Raw genomic sequence first — 21,649 nt, forward strand, 5'->3', positions numbered from 1 at the left:
TCTTACCTGAAGTTCAGTTCACCGCCTCGGGTCTCTGCTCCTCCTGCCTTTCTGTCATCCACCTGCCAGCGTGTTGCATCTGCTGGCCTCCACCACTTGCTAATGTTACTGAATCTGTGGAAGCTCCACCATAGCCACCACCAAACAGTTGAGTTATTTTTACACATCTCCCAGCATCTGGCCAATCCACCACCTTTCAGTGTTTATACCGTTACGGAAAAAAACGAGAAAAAAAAAACAAAAAAAAAAAAAACCCCTCATCGGCCCATAAAAACGAAAAATCACCATCGGCCCACCGGGCAAATGCCCGGTATTGCCCGATGGCCAGTCCAGCTATGATTTTTGGATTATCTAAATTATTGGTAGGAACTACTTCTTCTGCCTATCATAGTGAGTTGGGAAATACGACTGCATGATGGCTCACGTGTGCTCGTTCGTTCAGTTGACTTAGCAGAGGTGCGTGTGGGGCTATTTGAGCTCCACAAACAGCAAAGACGCGGTTTGTGACACGTGTGGCAAGGCCACAAACCTTGTCAAACAAAAGTAAATTGTAACACAGAATATTATGAGGGGAAGTGGAGGAGGAGGAGAGACTTTGTGTCTAGGCTTTGTGTCTATGTTCAAATGATAGGAATTCACCGCGTTCTTAAAACTGCAGAATCCCATTTGTTCAAATTGCAGAGTATTTACAGTGGATTATATAGACTAGGTAAATATAAAATATACAGTAAAACAGTCATTGTATGCTTTTAAAAAAACTCAAAATATTTCATACATAAGCTATATAGGCAATGACATGTAGGCTATCTATAATTTTTTTTCTCAGCTTTACTATTTTCAATCAGTCACATTTGTTTTTGATTGGAAAGTGAATATTTTAAAATGTAGGAGTAGACTTCAGATCTTTTTAGTTCTTGTGTGAATTTTTCATAATTAAACAAGAAGAACAATATTCTGATGTCTTGTAGTCATTATACAGTCGTATTTCCGAATACGGTTTGAAATACACTACTTTTGATTTTGATTTTCCAAACACATTAAGTTTTTATGCAAAGTATCTGTATCGGATCAGTATCGCCAATACCAGCCTGAATTTTACTTGGTATTGAATCCCACCAAGGCTGGATCCTGGTCCAGCCTGATCTCTCCAACCATTCATTATGAAGGTGGATGCCTCGGATTCTGGGGTCAGGACTGTTGTTTCTCAGCAATCTGAAGGTCAAATGCATCTGTGTGCTCCAGAAGGAAACTATAATTTTGGTAAACAGGAATTGCTCTCTATTTAGCTGGCGATGGAAGAATGGCATTGGTTGGAGGGGACAGGGTATCCACTGGTTGTATGGACAGACACAAAATTCTCTCTTACCTGTTGGCAGCTAAAACCTCAATGCCCGTCAAGCCAAGTGGGCACTTTTCTCCCCCTGCTTCAATCTAACTATCAATTACAGGTGATACAGATTCAAGCAATGTGAAACCCACCACCTTGTTCCAATAATTTTCCACCTCTGAAGTTGGCAGAGAAGAAAGAAACCATCCTTTTCCATTATTATGTACAGGGAGTGCAGAATTATTAGGCAAATGAGTATTTTGTCCACATCATCCTCTTCATGCATGTTGTCTTACTCCAAGCTGTATAGGCTCGAAAGCCTACTACCAATTAAGCATATTAGGTGATGTGCATCTCTGTAATGAGAAGGGGTGTGGTCTAATGACATCAACACCCTATATCAGGTGTGCATAATTATTAGGCAACTTCCTTTACTTTGGCAAAATGGGTCAAAAGAAGGACTTGACAGGCTCAGAAAAGTCAAAAATAGTGAGATATCTTGCAGAGGGATGCAGCAGTCTTAAAATTGCAAAGCTTCTGAAGCGTGATCATTGAACAATCAAGCGTTTCATTCAAAATAGTCAACAGGGTCGCAAGAAGCGTGTGGAAAAACCAAGGCGCAAAATAACTGCCCATGAACTGAGAAAAATCAAGCGTGCAGCTGCCAAGATGCCACTTGCCACCAGTTTGGCCATTTTTCAGAGCTGCAACATCACTGGAGTGCCCAAAAGCACAAGGTGTGCAATACTCAGAGACATGGCCAAGGTAAGAAAGGCTGAAAGATGACCACCACTGAACAAGACACACAAGCTGAAATGTCAAGACTGGGCCAAGAAATATCTCAAGACTGATTTTTCTAAGGTTTTATGGACTGATGAAATGAGAGTGAGTCTTGATGGGCCCGTGGCTGGATTGGTAAAGGGCAGAGAGCTCCAGTCCGACTCAGACGCCAGCAAGGTGGAGGTGGAGTACTGGTTTGGGCTGGTATCATCAAAGATGAGCTTGTGGGGCCTTTTCGGGTTGAGGATGGAGTCAAGCTCAACTCCCAGTCCTACTGCCAGTTTCTGGAAGACACCTTCTTCAAGCAGTGGTACAGGAAGAAGTCTGCATCCTTCAAGAAAAACATGATTTTCATGCAGGACAATGCTCCATCACACGCGTCCAAGTACTCCACACCGTGGCTGGCAAGAAAGGGTATAAAAGAAGAAAAACTAATGACATGGCCTCCTTGTTCACCTGATCTGAACCCCATTGAGAACCTGTGGTCCATCATCGAATGTGAGATTTACAAGGAGGGAAAACAGTACACCTCTCTGAACAGTGTCTGGGAGGCTGTGGTTGCTGCTGCACGCAATGTTGATGGTGAACAGATCAAAACACTGACAGAATCCATGGATGGCAGGCTTTTGAGTGTCCTTGCAAAGAAAGGTGGCTATATTGGTCGCTGATTTGTTTTTGTTTTGTTTTTGAATGTCAGAAATGTATATTTGTGAATGTGGAGATGTTATATTGGTTTCACTGGTAAAAGTAAATAATTGAAATGGGTATATATTTGTTTTTTGTTAAGTTGCCTAATAATTATGCACAGTAATAGTCACCTGCACACACAGATATCCCCCTAAAATAGCTAAAACTAAAAACAAACTAAAAACTACTTCCAAAAACATTCAGCTTTGATATTAATGAGTTTTTTGGGTTCATTGAGAACATGGTTGTTGTTCAATAATAAAATTATTCCTCAAAAATACAACTTGCCTAATAATTCTGCACTCCCTGTATAAGGGTCAGCACTACAAGCAGCAATATGGATGCACCATGGGTTCCCCAAAACCACTCCATAGGTTTCCTTAACAAAGAAAATAAAGGTAAATTTTCCTTCACAGAGTCACCAATCAGAATCACTTTATGCACAATGATAACAAGAAGAAGAAGAATACATTTTATTTGAGGCTGCCTTTCTAAAACCCAAGCTTACCTTACAAAGTGAGAAAAAGATATCAATAAAACAGTAGATTAAAATAAATTAAGATACAAAAAACAAATAAGCAAGATTTGACAACAAGATCTGTATTAAAGCAAGTAAGCCAGTTCAAACAAGTATGTTTTGAGCTGTGACTTAAATAAAGGAAGGGAATCTATATTTCTTATGACTGGAGGAAGGGGCAATTGACTGGTATTTATTGGACAACCACTCTCTGGTCTGATTCATAGGATGGAGCTGTGATGGCAGTCAGCAATGCATTTATTCTGTTCCTTATACTGTTCTGGCACAGGTGGACCTTCATAGACAGCGGCAACAACAAATGTGGTGCTGGACAGAGGGAACAGAGTAATTTTCAGTTTGTAGGTTATGGAGTTATGGGCATATTCCATCCAGAAAAGCTAGAAACTCCAAAGAGATAACTTAGTAGATGCAGTACAGAGTGGCCTCATGGTCCTGGTTAGCCACCTTGTCCATTAGTCTGCAGTTGAAAACAAGAAGTTTGGAACACAACTCCTTCCAGACACGAGTTGTGAACTGAGGCCCCCGGTCGGAGACAATATCCTCAGCGAATGCATGCAAGCAAAAAACACTGAAGTTGAGCAGTCTCAAGGGCGAATGGGAGTTTAAGGAGAACTATGAAATGGACGGCTTTGGAAAAACTATCAATAGTTAATATTACAGTATTACATGAGGGTGGTAGTTGTGTGACAAAATGTTGTTGGTGGTGCTCATGCTGATAGTGCTGGAGGGCGGGGCTGTGTTGATCTGAGACTGTAGACATTAAAAAGTCCATAGGAGAGATGGTAGCTGATTAAACAAGTGTTGTGAGATAATAATAAAATGCAATGATTGGTGACTGCACTTCGAACCATAAGGCAACAGATGAAAAAAAACTGGAAAATAAACTTGCCTCTGCCTGTGACTCACTCTCTTCCTCCTTCCATCTCATCATCTGATCTATCACTCTCCACTATTATCTAATTATCCACACTTGACAACTCTTCCACCTAATCCTTAATAAAGTAATGATAGAAACATGTTATAGAACCAAAACATTGAAGTTGGGTTCATTATTGATTTTATTTTTGAATACCTCTGCAATTCAACAACTGGTACATGTGTTAATGTTACCTGTGCTCTTTTTAATCCAGCTGGTGAGGGATCCACTGCCTTTAGCAGCCTCACATACCTCCTTTTGTCGCTGTTTCCTCCTCCTGTCCTTAAAGGGCATGTCTGGTCAATGAGTAATAATTTAAAAAAAAAAATCTATACAAATAAAACACACACATGCACACACAGTGGCATTTTATACCTTCTCCAGAAGACTATATGGCCACAGGTTTGCATCATACTGCTGATCCACATCCTTCCCTTATTATTTATTTATAGTGCTATGATAATAAAGTAATGAGATTTTTTAAAGTAATAAATATATAATAATGTATTTATAATGATTCAATTAGTTTAACTATCCACTCTGTGCAAGGCAGGTGGGTAAGCTTATTAAACATTTAAACTGTAGAGATACAATAATTTTGCTGCTGTAAAATCAGCTTTTTGAAATTGGCATCTTAATGTATTTTCTTTAAAACAGTGTTGTTTTTAAATATCATAATTATAATAATCCATAATTATGTTTATATTCATATTAGATTGTTTTTTTGTTGTTATTGTTTTTAGTGAAATATAAGCCCTCCAGAAAGGCAGGAAAAGCCCTGTATCTTACTTTAAAACTAAATATGTTCCCTAAAACAGTGGACAGAGCTACAGGCCCATGACACCCTTACCCAGTTAGTTAGCGGCTAATGAACACTACTTTTGCAGTTAATAAAAGGATATGTAATGTTTGTTGCACTGTTGCACTCGCTGTTGCTCATTTGTTTCAATTCGTCAGTTGCCACAAAACACCTTGCCACCATGTACAGAGAGTGCAGAATTATTAGGCAAGTTGTATTTTTGAGGAATAATTTTATTATTGAACAACAACCATGTTCTCACTGAACCCAAAAAACTCATTAATATCAAAGCTGAATGTTTTTGGAAGTAGTTTTTAGTTTGTTTTTAGTTTTAGCTATTTTAGGGGGATATCTGTGTGTGCAGGTGACTATTACTGTGCATAATTATTAGGCAACTTAACAAAAAACAAATATATACCCATTTCAATTATTTATTTTTACCAGTGAAACCAATATAACATCTCCACATTCACAAATATACATTTCTGACATTCAAAAACAAAACAAAAACAAATCAGCGACCAATATAGCCACCTTTCTTTGCAAGGACACTCAAAAGCCTGCCATCCATGGATTCTGTCAGTGTTTTGATCTGTTCACCATCAACATTGCGTGCAGCAGCAACCACAGCCTCCCAGACACTGTTCAGAGAGGTGTACTGTTTTCCCTCCTTGTAAATCTCACATTCGATGATGGACCACAGGTTCTCAATGGGGTTCAGATCAGGTGAACAAGGAGGCCATGTCATTAGTTTTTCTTCTTTTATACCCTTTCTTGCCAGCCACGGTGTGGAGTACTTAGACACGTGTGATGGAGCATTGTCCTGCATGAAAATCATGTTTTTCTTGAAGGATGCAGACTTCTTCCTGTACCACTGCTTGAAGAAGGTGTCTTCCAGAAACTGGCAGTAGGACTGGGAGTTGAGCTTGACTCCATCCTCAACCCGAAAAGGCCCCACAAGCTCATCTTTGATGATACCAGCCCAAACCAGTACTCCACCTCCACCTTGCTGGCGTCTGAGTCGGACTGGAGCTCTCTGCCCTTTACCAATCCAGCCACGGGCCCATCAAGACTCACTCTCATTTCATCAGTCCATAAAACCTTAGAAAAATCAGTCTTGAGATATTTCTTGGCCCAGTCTTGACGTTTCAGCTTGTGTGTCTTGTTCAGTGGTGGTCGTCTTTCAGCCTTTCTTACCTTGGCCATGTCTCTGAGTATTGCACACCTTGTGCTTTTGGGCACTCCAGTGATGTTGCAGCTCTGAAAAATGGCCAAACTGGTGGCAAGTGGCATCTTGGCAGCTGCACGCTTGATTTTTCTCAGTTCATGGGCAGTTATTTTGCGCCTTGGTTTTTCCACACGCTTCTTGCGACCCTGTTGACTATTTTGAATGAAACGCTTGATTGTTCAATGATCACGCTTCAGAAGCTTTGCAATTTTAAGACTGCTGCATCCCTCTGCAAGATATCTCACTATTTTTGACTTTTCTGAGCCTGTCAAGTCCTTCTTTTGACCCATTTTGCCAAAGTAAAGGAAGTTGCCTAATAATTATGCACACCTGATATAGGGTGTTGATGTCATTAGACCACACCCCTTCTCATTACAGAGATGCACATCACCTAATATGCTTAATTGGTAGTAGGCTTTCGAGCCTATACAGCTTGGAGTAAGACAACATGCATGAAGAGGATGATGTGGACAAAATACTCATTTGCCTAATAATTCTGCACTCACTGTATGTGAAACACTTGGATGGTGCTGACAGTGGCCCTGTTGCTGAGGTTGGGGTCATCCTGTAAACTCTTAAACTACCTCCACTGCTTCAGTGACTGGAACACAAGCAAGAGAGATGTCACTGGTTTTGTCACTGAGCAGTGACAAAATTCTCATGATAGTCTCTCTTTAGAATACCACCAGGATTTGTCTCAGCATCACAGTAAAGTTCATCCCTTTTGCAAGGATGTTTTTCTCTGCTTGGGTGAGTTAGTTAGACAAATTTTTCTCCCCACTTGTCCACATCCCTGGTGTGACATCCTATCTTCTGGCCACTGAGGACACACTCCGTATTTTGTTGGTGTTTCCAACGCACAACAAGTAGGTCAAACGTCTTTTGTTGCCTGATATTAGACTTTTCATGTTGTGGTACATGAGCCTTCTCTGTGAATTCAGAAACCCTTTTAAGAGTATTCTCATCTAAAAGAGTTGTAAGTATCTGTCTTGATCAGTCCCTCTTTTGATTTTAGCACACAATGGTAAACTTTGTTTGTCTGACCCATTCATTGAGCAGCTGGCTGTGTGTTCTGGAGGATTGTTGCTTGGAGGCCCCTAACTCAAGAGCTCATTTGCAGACAAATTAGATTTAAATAAATAAGTATTTTAGACTAGATTTAGGAGTTTTATTCATATAACAGATTTATGTTTATTTATGTTGGGTTTTTTTTTAATGAGAGACGACAAATTTTTTATTAGGACCCATTTTCTGTCGCAAGCAACCAATTTGGCTCGGTTTATGATATCCAGTGAAGCTCAAAATACTATTGCTTCAGTTCTGTTCACCAATGGTGATCGTCTCCTCAAATCAATGGGCCCTAAGTTGGTTGCGGCAAATTGATTTTGTTTTGTTTGGTTATGGTTAGAATTTTTATATTGTTTTACATGATGCGATAGACCTCCGTCTCTCTGGCTCAGAGACAAAAGCTGGTGCACCCAGGCAGTAAACACTTTTATTGCATGAGGTAAAAACAGAATGTTAACATGACTGATCAAAAAGTTGAAGGGAAGCCTTTAGTCTCCATGTCCGACTCGAGTTTCATCTCCTGCACCTTTTGGATATCTCCCTATAAGGAGATTTATGGCCCTGTTTTTTCTCTACTAGAGTCCCCCTTAGAGTTTGTACCTTCTGGTGCCATCTGTAGTGCAGGCAGACCCCCCCCCAATTGAGGAGTCTCTCCCTTGTCTTAGGGTGGCTGTAGCTCAAGAGGTAGAGCAGGTCACCTGCTGATTGCAGGGTTGGTGATTCGATCCCTGGCATGGCAAATATCCTTGGGCAAGACATTATCCCCAAGTTGCTCTCTGATGTGTGAATGTTAGTTAGATAGCACTTAAAAAGCATAGAAGAAACTGCTTGGGTGAATGTGATATGTTGTATAAAACACTTTGAGTGCTCTGGGAGAGTAGAAAAGCACTACAAGAATCAGTCCATTTACCATGCCTGTAATGTCTGATAATCTTTGATTCATTCAGACACTATTCCACAATATGTGTGTGCAGTGAAGTATAAAACAAATTAAAAAATGAACAATAAAAACTAAGTTTGTTCCAATATTCAGATTAAAAAAAAAAAAAAATCAGAATTGATGTTACTGTGTTGTTCATAGAGTTACATGTGCACTACTCTGCAGATCCTTTGAGAGTAACAATATGAATGATTAAGCACCAATGATTCAAAGGTTATCAGATAAAGCTTTGTCTTTTTTAATAAGCAGTTTACACGTCACCTGTCAGCAGAACAGAAAGTAAGACCAGAACTTCAGATTTTGAAGTGTGTAAGGACAGGAAAGGATCAGCTTTCAGATTTGTGGATTAAACTTTATATTTCACCGTTTGTGATGATTGCTTGTTGTTTGTGATTACAGGAGCTGCCCTCAGATTCTGACTTCACACCCAGTGAAAACAGACAAATCATTCTGTATGTTCACTCTTTGTAGTCACTCCAAAATGAACTGATAAGAAAAGTACAAATGCTAAAGTACCGCATTATGTACTGTCAGTGAAAACTGCAGCTGTTTTATTGATGAAGATAAAAAAGTCAAAGGCGTTAATCATCCATGTATAGGGATGGGAGTTGAGAACCTGTTCTCGACAGGAAACATATCCTAGTAGTTGAAATTTCTTGGAATCGCAAGTCTGCTTGCCTATTGATTCAGCCTATCGGTTCATACGCTTGCATTACATTTAGTTGATTTCAGCTGTCGGAGGAGGAAAATAGTAGTGCAGGCTACAGCATGGATATGGACATAACATATTTTAATTGCACAACAGGACAAGTGTAACAATGGTTGTATTCAGTTGTTTAAAGGAGGTGGCAGAAACACTCAGGACAGTCAGAAAGTTATGACCACACCATCAGTTCATCAGTAGGATGAACAAATTAAAGGTTTTCAGGCCACACTAACAGTAATGTTCAGTGATAAGGACAACTGAATTATTCATGATTTTCATAAATTGAAGATCTTCTATAAACATTTCAGGTTTTTCCTTTCTCACTGAAGTCATGATTGTATTGGTTTACCCACAGTTCCTCTATGTGAGCAATGGAGATTCTGTTAACTCGAATGGTGGCAATGCTGCTCCCCACCTTATAGACTTCTCTATAAGTTAGCGAGAACTAAAATAGTCCGCACATACATGCACCCACCATTGTCCAATATCAGTAGCAACACACTTACCATTTTAGTAGCAAGGCACCCTTGCTGAAAACAGTAAAAAGTGTGAAATCTTTCTGCGTGCTTTAAAATTTAAAAAGTACTGCCACCTGGTGGACAAATATAGAAAGAAAATTCAAAGTAAATAAATGGTAAATGGCCTGTATTTGTATAGCGCTTTTACTTAGTCCCTAAGGACCCCAAAGCGCTTTACACTACATACAGTCATTCACACATTCACACACTAATAGTACAAGAGCAAAATATTCCTTGATGTTAAGATAAATGTGGGAGCAAATGTGTTGATTTTTGGACAGCTTAGCTACTTCAAGCTAACCTAAGGAAGTGAGATGGTGCAGTGGTTAGCAATGTTGCCTGAGTTCAATGCCACCATCTGTGTGGAGTTTGCATGTTCTCCCTATGCTTGTGTGGGTTCTCTCCAGGTACTCCAGCTTACTCCCACAGTCCAAAGACATGTGATTGTGATTCTAAATTGCCATAGTTGTAAATGGTTATGTTTCTATGTGTTAGTCCTGCGTCAGATTGGGACTATAGGATAGGCTCCAGCAACCTGCAAACCTGATAAGGAAGAGATGGATAGGTGATAATTATTCATTCATCCGTCCATTCTATTCGGTCTATACCACATTCTTTATTCAGTTATATGATAATTATTAACATAATCGTTCTGTTTTCCTTTAAGAGTAAATAAAGCAGGAATCATGTAGGTTAGTGCAGAGGTTCCTAAAGTGTGGGGCCCGCCCCCTAGGGGGGGCGCAGAGCGAAAAGAAAAAAAAAAACGCTTGGACACTGTGGACAGGTTTTTGATGGGGCTCCCACAGAAACGCAAAGCAGGAGATGAAGCATCGCCAAATATGTTTCCAAACCAACTTCATTCCAAGCCAAAGACTAGAAAATATGGTGAAGCATATCTTCCCTTTGGCTTCACCTGCACAAGTGCCAAGGTAGGTCTGCCCTGCAAAATTAGTTTCCCTGCGTCAGGAGCACGCGCTGGGCTCTCCAAATCAAGGACAAACAGTATCCCACATTCTTGATTTTTAGTTCACAAACACTTCTTGTAATAACTAACTACTCCTGACATTTTGGACATGTTAGCTCTTTATACAGTAAAGTTACAGTGGGATACAAATAATATCAGGCTGATCCTGCCGTAATTTGTTCCCCCTGTTCAAATCACGGACTAACAGTATCCCACAGCTGTTTATGTGTTTAAACCCATTTTGCACAGAGAGACATTTTTTGAAAAATGTATTGATAGCAATGTTGAATATTATTACACAGGAAAAAAAACAACTATATGTAAAATAATCACACCGTGACGCCTCTGCCTTTCTAAACGCAGGGACAGTAACTGCGTGTGTATGTAAGCGTGTAAAACCTGAAGATAGTCAGATTAACAGTATTTTGTCTCTATCTGCCATTCTGCAATTCATCTCATGTAAACAATAACGTGGCGCACAGCGTGACGTGAAAAGAGGCACATAGCTTTGATGTTGCGTGACGAACTCTGTATTCCTCGTCCACACGTAAACGCAAAAAAGGAGTTTTAAATAATCTCCGTTTTCGGTGAATCGCAACGCCGTTTACGTGTTGACGAAAAGCCCAAACGCATAGAAACAGCTGAGTTTTCAAAAATACCCGTGTAGGTGTGGACGTAGCGTAAAAGAGTATATTTTATTACTACCTGTAATTTATTGCCATTTACTTGTATTTGCTTAATTGTTTACTAAATGTTTGAGGTGTGAAATAAACCGCAATGGAGTTTGTAAACAAAATATGGGTGTGTGTGTGTTTGGAGGATGTGTTTGCGCGGGTGGTGGTGGTGGTGGTGGGGGGGGCAAAAAAAAGTTGGCAAAAAAAAGTTTGGGAACCACTGGGTTAGTGAATTCCACAGTAAACCATCTTCTGTTTGTAGAAACTGTGCAGAACCTTTATTTTACAGTAGAGGTTATTCCAGTCAACAAATTCTTTGCACTTCCTTTTTTTGGCTGGTACAGAGAAAGCAACTTTATTGCTCTGTTGAAAAAAGGAAAAGATGAACTTTAAACTCTCCTTGTCAGCTGACTAGAGATAAAACTATTATGTGGGACAACGGCTCAACAGGGCCAGAAACTCTTAAAGAACAAAGGCCAAGAATAAAAACATGCCTAGATTTCATGAAAGGATCTGGGAAATGTAGAAGGCACAGACATTTACAAGCATTTAGAGTGGCTTTTCTGGTTCTGCAACAGAGAGAGTTTTAGAGCAGAAAGGCATTATAAGCTGGTAAGACTAGATTGAGTTCAGGAATGTTGGCACATAACAGGGTGGTGTAGGGAGGGAGAAAGAGGGAGGGACACAAACAGAGGAGGGACAAAGAACAGGAGAGAGTCATAAATGTAATAATTACACTGTAGTCATAAATAAGCGTCAAGCACTCATTCCACAGGTTACCCATGTAGTTAACAACATTATTGTTGTACGGATAGAAGGAAGAGAAGGCTGAGGATTCCCTTTTCTGATCTTAAAATTGTTTTCAACTGTATTCTTTTTTTTTTTTTTTTTTTTTTTTCATTTTTCACCTGAATTTCTGATTCAAAGTGATGGATTTATTCCTGGATTCTGGCTAACTATGGCAAATTTCTTTCCACTCATTTCCTCAACGCCAAACAACATTTTCCTGTCTTAGTTTTTCAGTTAATTGAACAATAGATTTCACTATGTCTGTAGCTACCCTGTTCAGGGGTAAGTGGGGGCAGAAACCAAAAGATGTCACAGAAAAGCAACCAGTTGTGGTTCAACAAAGCCAAGAGGAAGATGATGATGATGACTCCAGCACTGGATTTAGTAGAGAACCTATTCGCAGGAACTCCCGCTTTTACCGGTCAATGAGGAAGAAGAGACTGATCTCATCTGAGCAATCTGAAAGTAAGACAAGAAGACCAGCAAAGAATTTGGCTGTGACCACAATTTAACAATGTATTTCCTGTTAAGTTAATTTTAGCTGGGTTTTAATCCCAGCTAAAATCTTTTTTACTTAATGCTAGATGTATAGTTAACTTTAAATTAATGATTTATATATAACTGTGCTACAGCTAGGTTATGAATTCAGTTCTCACACGTTGTTATCATAGGCATCTTTTTAGGGACTGCTCTAGTTAATGGTGCAGTTGTTATTGAAAGTAGAAGAAAGGCACTTTCTACCCTTCAGTAGAAATCTAAATGAATACAACCTGAGAAACTGGTTCTGTTTGAACCGCATACAGTGGTGAATAATGTATTTCCCACAGGTAAATGGACTGGCGTTCAACATATGACCTCAAGCTATTAAAGCAAGAACAACCATGAGTTTAAATGTTAAAATGAACCTACCTGGATAACAATATACTTGTCCTGCTATATAACCCCAATTTTGAACAAACAAACAAACAAACAAACAAACATGCTGTTTAAATGCTGAGTAAATAAAACAGATGCAACGATTTGCAGATCTCATAAACCTGTATTTCATTCACAATAACACAGAAAATGCCAAATCAAGAGCGTGCATCATTTTAAGAAAAGTATTCAGTTAGGATTTGATTTCAGAAAAAAAAAAAAAAAAGTTGGGACAGGGTCATGTTTAACAACAGTCCATAAGGAGGATGAGACTGAGGAGACCAGTTGCTGGACTTCTGGCAAAAGAATGTTATCTCATTCTTGTTTGATATAGAATTCTACCTCCTCAACATTTCTTAATTTTCCTGATTTAATTTCACCACTTGTTTTCCAGTTGATGATGCCTTTCTAAATTTCCAAGCTGCCAGTTCCATAGGCACTAATGCATTCCCTAAAGAAGATGGGAATCAATAAGGATGTTATCAATGTTGCATCTCTGATGGTATATCAGATGGTATATCAACACTGGTAAAAACATGGATGGGGTTAAAAAAGGAATCCATTTCAAATAAGAGAAACAATATTAAGCCAAGATCTCCAAAAGTTGAATCTGTTCATCTGGACGTAGCGTTTGATGGGAGAAACGTTTCGTCACTCATCCAAGTAACTTCTTCAGTCTCAGCTGACTGCAGGTTTCCCCAAACCTTATAAACAGTACATTTGCATAATGACTGAAACCAGCCCACTGAAGGAACAATGGGCTGTGAGGTCAGTTCCTTAATCATAATTATGGATATTATTATTATTATCACTTGGATGAGTGACGAAGCGTTTCTCCCATCAAACGCTACGTCCAGATGAACAGATTCAACTTTTGGAGATCTACTTTCCTGGATGATTGAGAATGCATCAAGACATTAAGCCAAGATATTATTTTTTTGATAAACACAGAATATTAGAAAAGCACACATAGATAAACTCTGTTTTAAGACCCTGTATCATTTAACCATAAAAGGATTTAACATCCAACCTTATTATTTCACGTTTGGATGAAGATGAGCTGAGGGATCTCAAGCTCTTCGACAAGGGAAACAATACAGCTGACTGTGTCTACATAAAGATACAAGGTGCATAAAGAGCCATCCCCCACCTAGACCTGTATGACCATATCTCACTCATGTTGTTCCCCACCTACCAACCCCTATTAAAACACTACAAACTAATAATGTAGACCATCACTGTATGGCCCAGTGACACTGCCTCTGTGCTGTAGGACTCTTTTCAATCTACAGACAGGCAGCTCTTCAGAGACACAGTTACATATGAGGGAGAGATCAAGCTGGAAGAATACTTTATCTTTAGTTACATGATGTAACAGCCACCAAGTCAGTTACCACTGCAGAACCAAGAAACCTGGCTGAATGCGGAGGTTGGATCTCTGTGGAAAGACAAAGATGTCGCATTCAGAACTGGTGATGCATCAACACTTTGAATGGCCTGGAAATCCCTGTCTGCACTGGGATTTATCTCTGCCTGATTATCCCAATGACTTTCATGTCTGCTTCATTGAGTATGAAACCTCCCCTCTAGCACTACACTCACTTCAACACCAGATGAACTACGATTCAGCTTGACCTCAGCAGAACTGGCCCACATGAAGTTGCAGGCACTGACAGTATTCTAGAACGGGCACTGAGAGATTGTGCCAGTCAGCTGTCAGATAATAGGATCTCATCAGTGTTTCCTGATATTCCAACCTTGAGAATAAGGACTTGTATATATGTCTCCTATTCTTGGACCACTTATGGCCTCAGTACAATAATTCCACAAACTCAGCAACAAAAACTTGCAAAACTTGACCTGAGCTTCTCCCTCTGCAGTTGGTTCCTGGACTTCTTAATCACTAGACCCCCCTTGGGTTGTGTATGATATCTCTCCTGTTCACTCTGCTGACATATGACTGCTCAGTAGAATATCTAAGCCCTCACATTGTGACGTTTGTAGATGACACAACAGTGGTGAGATGGAAACCAACAGTGATGCGTCTGACTACAGGCAGGAATTACAAAACAACCAGTGAGCTGGTGCTCTAGAAAACCAAGGAGATGATTGTGGATTTCAGGAAGTGTAGAATCCCCCCCCCCTTCACACTCCTATACATCGAGGGAGTAGCTGTTGAAGAGGCCTCCAGCTGTAAGGATCTCAGTGTACATCTTTCTGAGGACCTTTTCTGGAGTCACAATACATCCTTGTCTAGAAGACGTACCAGTGTCACTACTTTCTTAGAAAGTTGAGGTTCACTGTATTTGGGGGCTAAGTCTTGACCTCAACAGGAAAAGACTCAGCTGTGTTTTAGAAGAAAGGTCACACTTTATAAAAAAAAGGAAGCCAAGTAAGTCCACTGTAAATAACCATTATTGAACAGAAGGGGCGGATTATGACACCAGCTATTAGTCAGCTATACTCCTACTCCACCTTGCTCCAAGTCACCATCAGTAATTCACATGATCGTGTGTTGGGGTAATGTCTTACACCATGGCCCGTTACAGTCAAAATGATTTTTTCTCCACATCTCAGCTCATGTGACAACCAAGATGGTTACTAATGGACCCTAGGACCACCACCAAAGTTACAACCCCCAATAGGAGTTAACTACCTTGAACTTAAACACAAACCTAAACAACTCCAATTGCTTATTTTTAAAGTGCTTGAGACTACAATGACCAGAATGAATGAAAACCTACGCAGGGATCTTTTTAAAAATCCTAATATAATATATAATATAATATAATATGTGTTCTATTTAGTAGCTTGTGACTGAGCTCTCATTGTTTTTTCATGGAGCCTTGTCTTCATTTTTGCTGATCAACGGGAGAGTATTCACTAAGGTTTCTTTTTGTGTGTGAAAAGGGTGTAGATCTCAGTAAGTGTTCAACTTCTACCTACTCCTGTTTGGGTACAGTATGCACACAGTGTGTAAATTAAACATTATTTCATATTGTTGCACATGGAGTGTAAGGACCCTTGTTCTCCCTCTCAAAGGACTGCTCCTTTGTCCATGTATTGTAGATGTTTATTATTATTTTATTAACCTTTATTTAACCAGGAAGATCCCATTGATATTAAAAACCTCTTTTTCAAGGGAGACCTGGCCAAGATAGGCAGCAGCAAGTGTCTCACAGTTACAGAAATTACTCAATTAAACACAGGCAGCAACAACACACATGCAAAAATAAATGTTGTTAATAGTATTCCGGAATAAAATACCCCTCCAAAAAAACAAAACAGTTTATATATAATGATTTTGGATGCTTTTATGTACTGAAAGAGTTATATCATTGGACAACTGACTGATACTATTTGATTACTTATTTGATTGTTTTTAAGAATAGAAATCAATAGGAAAAGTATCAAGTTTTTCCTACCTTTAAGAATTCCTTCCTAGAGTACTTGGTATCTTGGTAGAGTCGGACTTTCTGTTGCTTCTGCAAAGTGTCTTCTTTACCTGGGAAGCCTTGTACATGAGACGTTGTAAATAAAATATAAGCTCCCTAACTGCAAAACTGTTGTTACTACAAGCTTCGGAATCTGATGTCAATGACTGGACATCTAAATATTTTAGGGACTTCAAGCATCAATCATTCTATGCTTGCTAACTTGAAATACGCTCCTGAGTTTCTGTATTCATAGAGCCATAGTACCAGTTATTTAACCTAAAAACAATTACAGACCTATCTAGATAATGGAATTTTAATATGAACCTTCAAAACATGTCTAAAAGCACTCTTACCTTAAGCTATGTTTCTTTTCTCTTGCAGTTTTTATAGCAAATCTCTGATGTTCAAATGGAATGGCCTTTAATCCATCCATTCTCTTCCACTTATCCTTATCAGGGTTGCGGGGGGGGGGGACTGGAATTTATCCCAGCTATCATATGATGAGAGTCAGGTATACCCTGGACAGGTTGCCAATCTAATACAGGGCTGAAATGCTATTAAGCCACAAGAAAAAATGGACACTGATTCATTCAGTCTTCATTCAACTCCTGTTTCAGTGAGATTTCTTGAATCCTTGTTGTTGAATTACACTTAGTCTAGCCCCTCACCAGTTTGTCTTTGGAGAGCCTATCAGGCACAAATTGCCTCTCAAGACATAGGTACTAGGATCAATTCGGCACCTAAATCACTTTGACATAATAAGACAGTTACTCATAGCAGAGGGATGTTTACATTCAAGTGATAACGCACTGTAGTGATAACTGAATAGCAGAGTTACAGGTCAACAAAGAGGGCTTAGTATTTTTTTTCATTTCCTATTACCAGTGGACACCTTTTACTCTGACAAAATACTTTACCCCAAAATGTAAATGTTTATCTTATGGCTGCTTAAATTGTTGGCATTTTAACTACTGTGTAATTTTCAAATTCCTCCCTACTGTACCTATAAATACACTCTCTGTCTTTCTAACTTTCCAGATTCCACCAGGTCTACTTTAGACCACAGTCCATCCAGTAGTGCAGGATCTTCCTCTTCTCATTCTCCCTTACCCCACAAGTCACCTTTGTTGCCAGGGGCTAGACGGTGAGTCTGCATGCCTTCACTGCCCAACCCTGTAACCAAACACACCCAGAAAACAAACAATCACATAACAATGCTTGCTTGAACATGGCACACTGCTTTATATTTAACACCTGGCACTCTTAGTGGCTTATCATATCTGTGATAAGCATACAAGTCTCTGTGAAAGTTAAGTCTTTGTTCCTGTCATGGTTCTAGATCTTTCACCAAGAGTTTTGTGTTTTGACTTTTGAATCGCGTTAATTCATTATTGTTTTGATTGAAGAATTGGGATTTGTTTCTAGATTCTATTAATTATCTTTGGTTTCGTTGCACTTATGAGTTTTCTTATCTCTGTTTGTTCCCAATTGTATTATTTTATGTAACTAGTATAGTCATAAATTACTTTAGGTTTGTTAGTTCCCTTCTGATTCTCTTAGTTTCATCTCTGTGTTTTGCCTTTATTATCTCCCATGTTCAGTCGGTCTTGTCTTTGTGTCTGAGTACGCTTTTGTGTGTGTCAAGCTCAGGTGTCTTAGTCTTGGTATTAGTTCCTGTTTTATTTTGATAGTTCCTTGTCTCATGTGCTTTATGTTCAGTTTTACTTTTCCCAATTTTTTTACCCTGATGAGTTTCAGCTCTGTTCCCCGGTATTTCCCCATCTCCCTTATTAGTCTCCTGTGTATATATTCTCTCTGTTTCCCTCTGTCAGAGCACTTGCCCTTGTTTGTCTTCAAGCTCTGAGTGCTTGTTTTCTAGTGGTCTTCCCCAGTGTAGGTTTTCTGTTGACAGAAGAGTTAAAAAATAAGAGACAAAATACCCATCAAGTCAAAAACAAATTTACAATATTTAAAATTACTAATAAGAACAGAGGATTCATGTGAAAGGTGTAAGATAATCTGAGCAAGTATGTTTAAAGCGGTGCATTTTAAGAAAGGATTTGAAAATGCAAAGATGTTAAACTGACTGGATCTTATATACCTCTTTTCTAATGAGCTCTGAGCTCTACCTGAGCACTCATTGTGCTTTATACAACTTGCCTCATTCATCCATTCATACAGAGAGCAACTTGGGGTTAGTATCTTGCCTAGTGATATTTGCCATGCTGGAGCATCCAGGGATCAAATCACCAACCTTCTGATTAGTAGATGACCTCCCAGGTATTCTAGCTTGACCTAAAAAGTCACATTTGACATTTGACAACCATATATATAACAGTAAAAAGGCCTTTAGTGTAACTTGCCTCTAGAGGGTCACCCTCGCTGCCCCACAGCGCCGCACTAAATAATCACAGGGGTCATGCAGAGCCTAGAGGGCATCCTTTTTCATTGGCCACCTCTGTCCAACTCACTTGAGGGTGAGTTCCCGAGGGGAACCATTGACTCTGGCTTCCGAGGAATCATCTCCTCAGCCATTGGCAAGCTCTAGCTAAAGCATGGGATTAGTCACGTTTACAATACATTGTTTGAGGCTGGACCAGCCAAAATACCAGACAAGTAGATGTGGCAAAGGTACTGACATACTGTACTTAAGTAAAGGTACTGATAAAAAATACTGCTGATTCAATTTCTTTACTTAAGTAAAACTGAAAAAACAAAAAAGTTTCTGAAATGTACTCAAAGTAAGAAAATAAAAAATAGCTCTTTTGAGGACATTTCAACCAGCTATTTTTATGCAAAGCTAAATGAACCTTGCAATATATTAATATAATAAACTATATGTACATGGGAATACAAACTTTATTTTGGTATAAATTTTATTTCTAATAAATGCACTCAGTTTAAATCAAATATATATAGCAGAGGAAAAGAAGGAGAATCTTTAAAAACAGCTCTATTTTCTGTCTATTACATTGTAGTAGAGATGGCACGATACCACTTTTTTATGTCCGATACTGATATCATAAATTTGGCTATCTGCCGATACCGATATGAATCCGATATAGTGTATCTGTTTAAGCAATAAAACTGTTTTTTTAATATCTTGCTGCATTTTGTATAAATTCATACTCAAGTTAAAAAAACTAAACTAAACTAAAGCTATTCTGTTATAACTGCATGCAAATAATACACTGCACCCAAAATATTTGATAGTTCAGCAATACTGATCAATCTAATAAACTTGAACCTACACCATCCTCCCTATTCTGGTACTTGGTACTTAGCGGAAATATTAAGCAACCTAACTAATAGGGTTGCAAACTCCCAGCAAAAAAAAAAAAAAAAAGGAACCAACCCCCACCCTCTGCCTTGTGATGCTTAATCGATGTAATCAACTTTAATTTATTGCACGTGTAAAAAAAAAAAAAAATGCACAGAAATTAATTATTTTTCCACAATAATTAAATAGATACAACATCTTTCTTCAAAAGAATTGCAGACTGCACAGATGATACCTTCCCAAAGGAAAAAGTACTATATACAATAATGGACTTCTATACATTTTACATCAGATTAAAACTTTGGGTGTAAGATTCAGAAAATTATTTATTAAAAGCTAGATGTTTTAAATGAGAATAACAAAGAAAAGTATTTCGTTGTGCCCCCTTTTCCCTGTTAATGCCCTATCTGCCCTCCTGGCAAAACTTTGCTAGACCCGCCCCTGCACAGTTACCAGCTGTCAGCTACGCAGAAAAGGATCCTGGTGTAGAAAGTAATATTGAATTCATTCTAACAACAGCTTATCAAGCTTAAATGTGCTGCTATTGTTCAGCCGCTGGTTTCCTCTTTCTGGTGCAAAGTGGACCAAAAGTGGACGACAGAAAAGCCGATCAGCTGATCATTAATCAGTTTCACGACTGAAGTAGCAACAGGAGAGGGAGGTAGAGAGAAGAGGCAGTCGCTCCATATATTGGTTGTTAAGCTTAACGTGGGAGTGCTTTACTAGCATTCAAAGATGAACTTACACACTTGTTTTACTTCTCTGTGGGATAACTTTCTGAGATGACATGGTGGTTTGGTAGCGAGGCTCCAAATGCTCAACTAGTACTCAGACAGCTCTCTCACACCATAGCCGCTCTATCACATGACGCATATTCCTCCGACGTGCTAAGGTTCTGAGCTGAGTTACGCCATGTCGCAAGTTTTGTGAGGTGCTTTCCTGATATTTAATGGATCGGATTACATTTTTTATTTCTCTCCGATATCCGATCCAGTAATTTAGGTCAGTATCGGACCAATACATAATATCGGATCGGTCCATCTCTACATTGTAGATGGTGACTTTGCCTCCACACCTAAACAGAAACATGAGTACAATCCGAAAATCAGTTGTAGTAGCTCAGGGTGGGGAAAAAAAATCACAACTCACAATAATTTCTTCTGTGGGCTCCATCAGATTTTCAGTGTATTGGCTGTGATCAGCTGACCATTCAGCAAGATGTGAGCACATTTATGAACAGCCTTCACTAATTTCCCTCCCCTACACTGACAGCATACTGTTTATACTGTATTAATAGTAGGTGGTATAACTTTGGTATGAAGGTGAAAATCAGTGAATGAATCTTAGCATCATCAGCTTAAACTTAATTCTCGATTTTAGCAATTCTTGATGCATTTTTTTTGTTTGTTATTTTGCTTTGATTCTTTGTAAGGAGCTTAGAAATTAAAGTGACTGGACTTCTTTCAATTTCTTGAAGACGTTTCACCTCTCAGCCAACAAGCTTCTTTAGTTCTGAAACCAAATGGTGGAGTGCCCCAGTCCCATCTGGGTCTCTCCACCACTCCCTACTATTTGGTTTTAAAATGAGAAACTTAAGCCACCACTCTCCTTAGATTACCATGACCTGGATGACTGAGAACCTACACAGATACTCTGATTCTTTGTTTAACGCACAGCTCTGTAACACTTAGTTGTCACCATGTAAACGCGAGCGTTTCACCTACATTTGTGACTAAAAATAGACCTGCAATATAAACATGTATAAGAGGAACCTAAATAAAAATCAAAATAGTCTAAGGAGCTTGAAAAGAAAGCGACTGGATCTCTTGAAGTTTCTTCACAAAACTTAAAGAGATGTAACACTGTCTGTGAAGCTGGATTTAAGAAATAAATGCTTAAAGATTTAAAAACATGTTTAGCGCCATCTTCTGTCAATAAGTGATGTCATGTGGTTGGTTGGTTGGCTAATAGACTTAAATTAATTTATGTTAGCTAACTAAGGAGAAAATTGATAACTCAGAAGAAAATCAGGACACTAAAACTAAAAATATGTTTAAGGGGGTCACATCGGGGCTGGCCCTGG

The 21,649-nt window shown here is 39.0% G+C and overlaps 1 protein-coding gene across 1 annotated transcript in view; it reads left to right on the plus strand.

Annotated features, from left to right (window-relative positions):
- Positions 1–11,881: 11,881 nt before the first annotated feature.
- ngef (neuronal guanine nucleotide exchange factor) overlaps positions 11,882–21,649 on the plus strand; it is a 42,971-nt gene continuing 33,203 nt past the window's right edge. Inside the window, exons 1-2 of the mRNA XM_005465396.4 lie at positions 11,882–12,399; positions 17,325–17,430. Of these exons, the coding sequence (XP_005465453.1) occupies positions 12,192–12,399; positions 17,325–17,430 (314 nt within the window). The 5' untranslated portion in view covers positions 11,882–12,191. The remainder of the gene's footprint in view (positions 12,400–17,324; positions 17,431–21,649) is intronic.

Source organism: Oreochromis niloticus, linkage group LG14 (genome assembly GCF_001858045.2).
Source record: "Oreochromis niloticus isolate F11D_XX linkage group LG14, O_niloticus_UMD_NMBU, whole genome shotgun sequence".
Taxonomy (NCBI): domain Eukaryota; kingdom Metazoa; phylum Chordata; class Actinopteri; order Cichliformes; family Cichlidae; genus Oreochromis; species Oreochromis niloticus.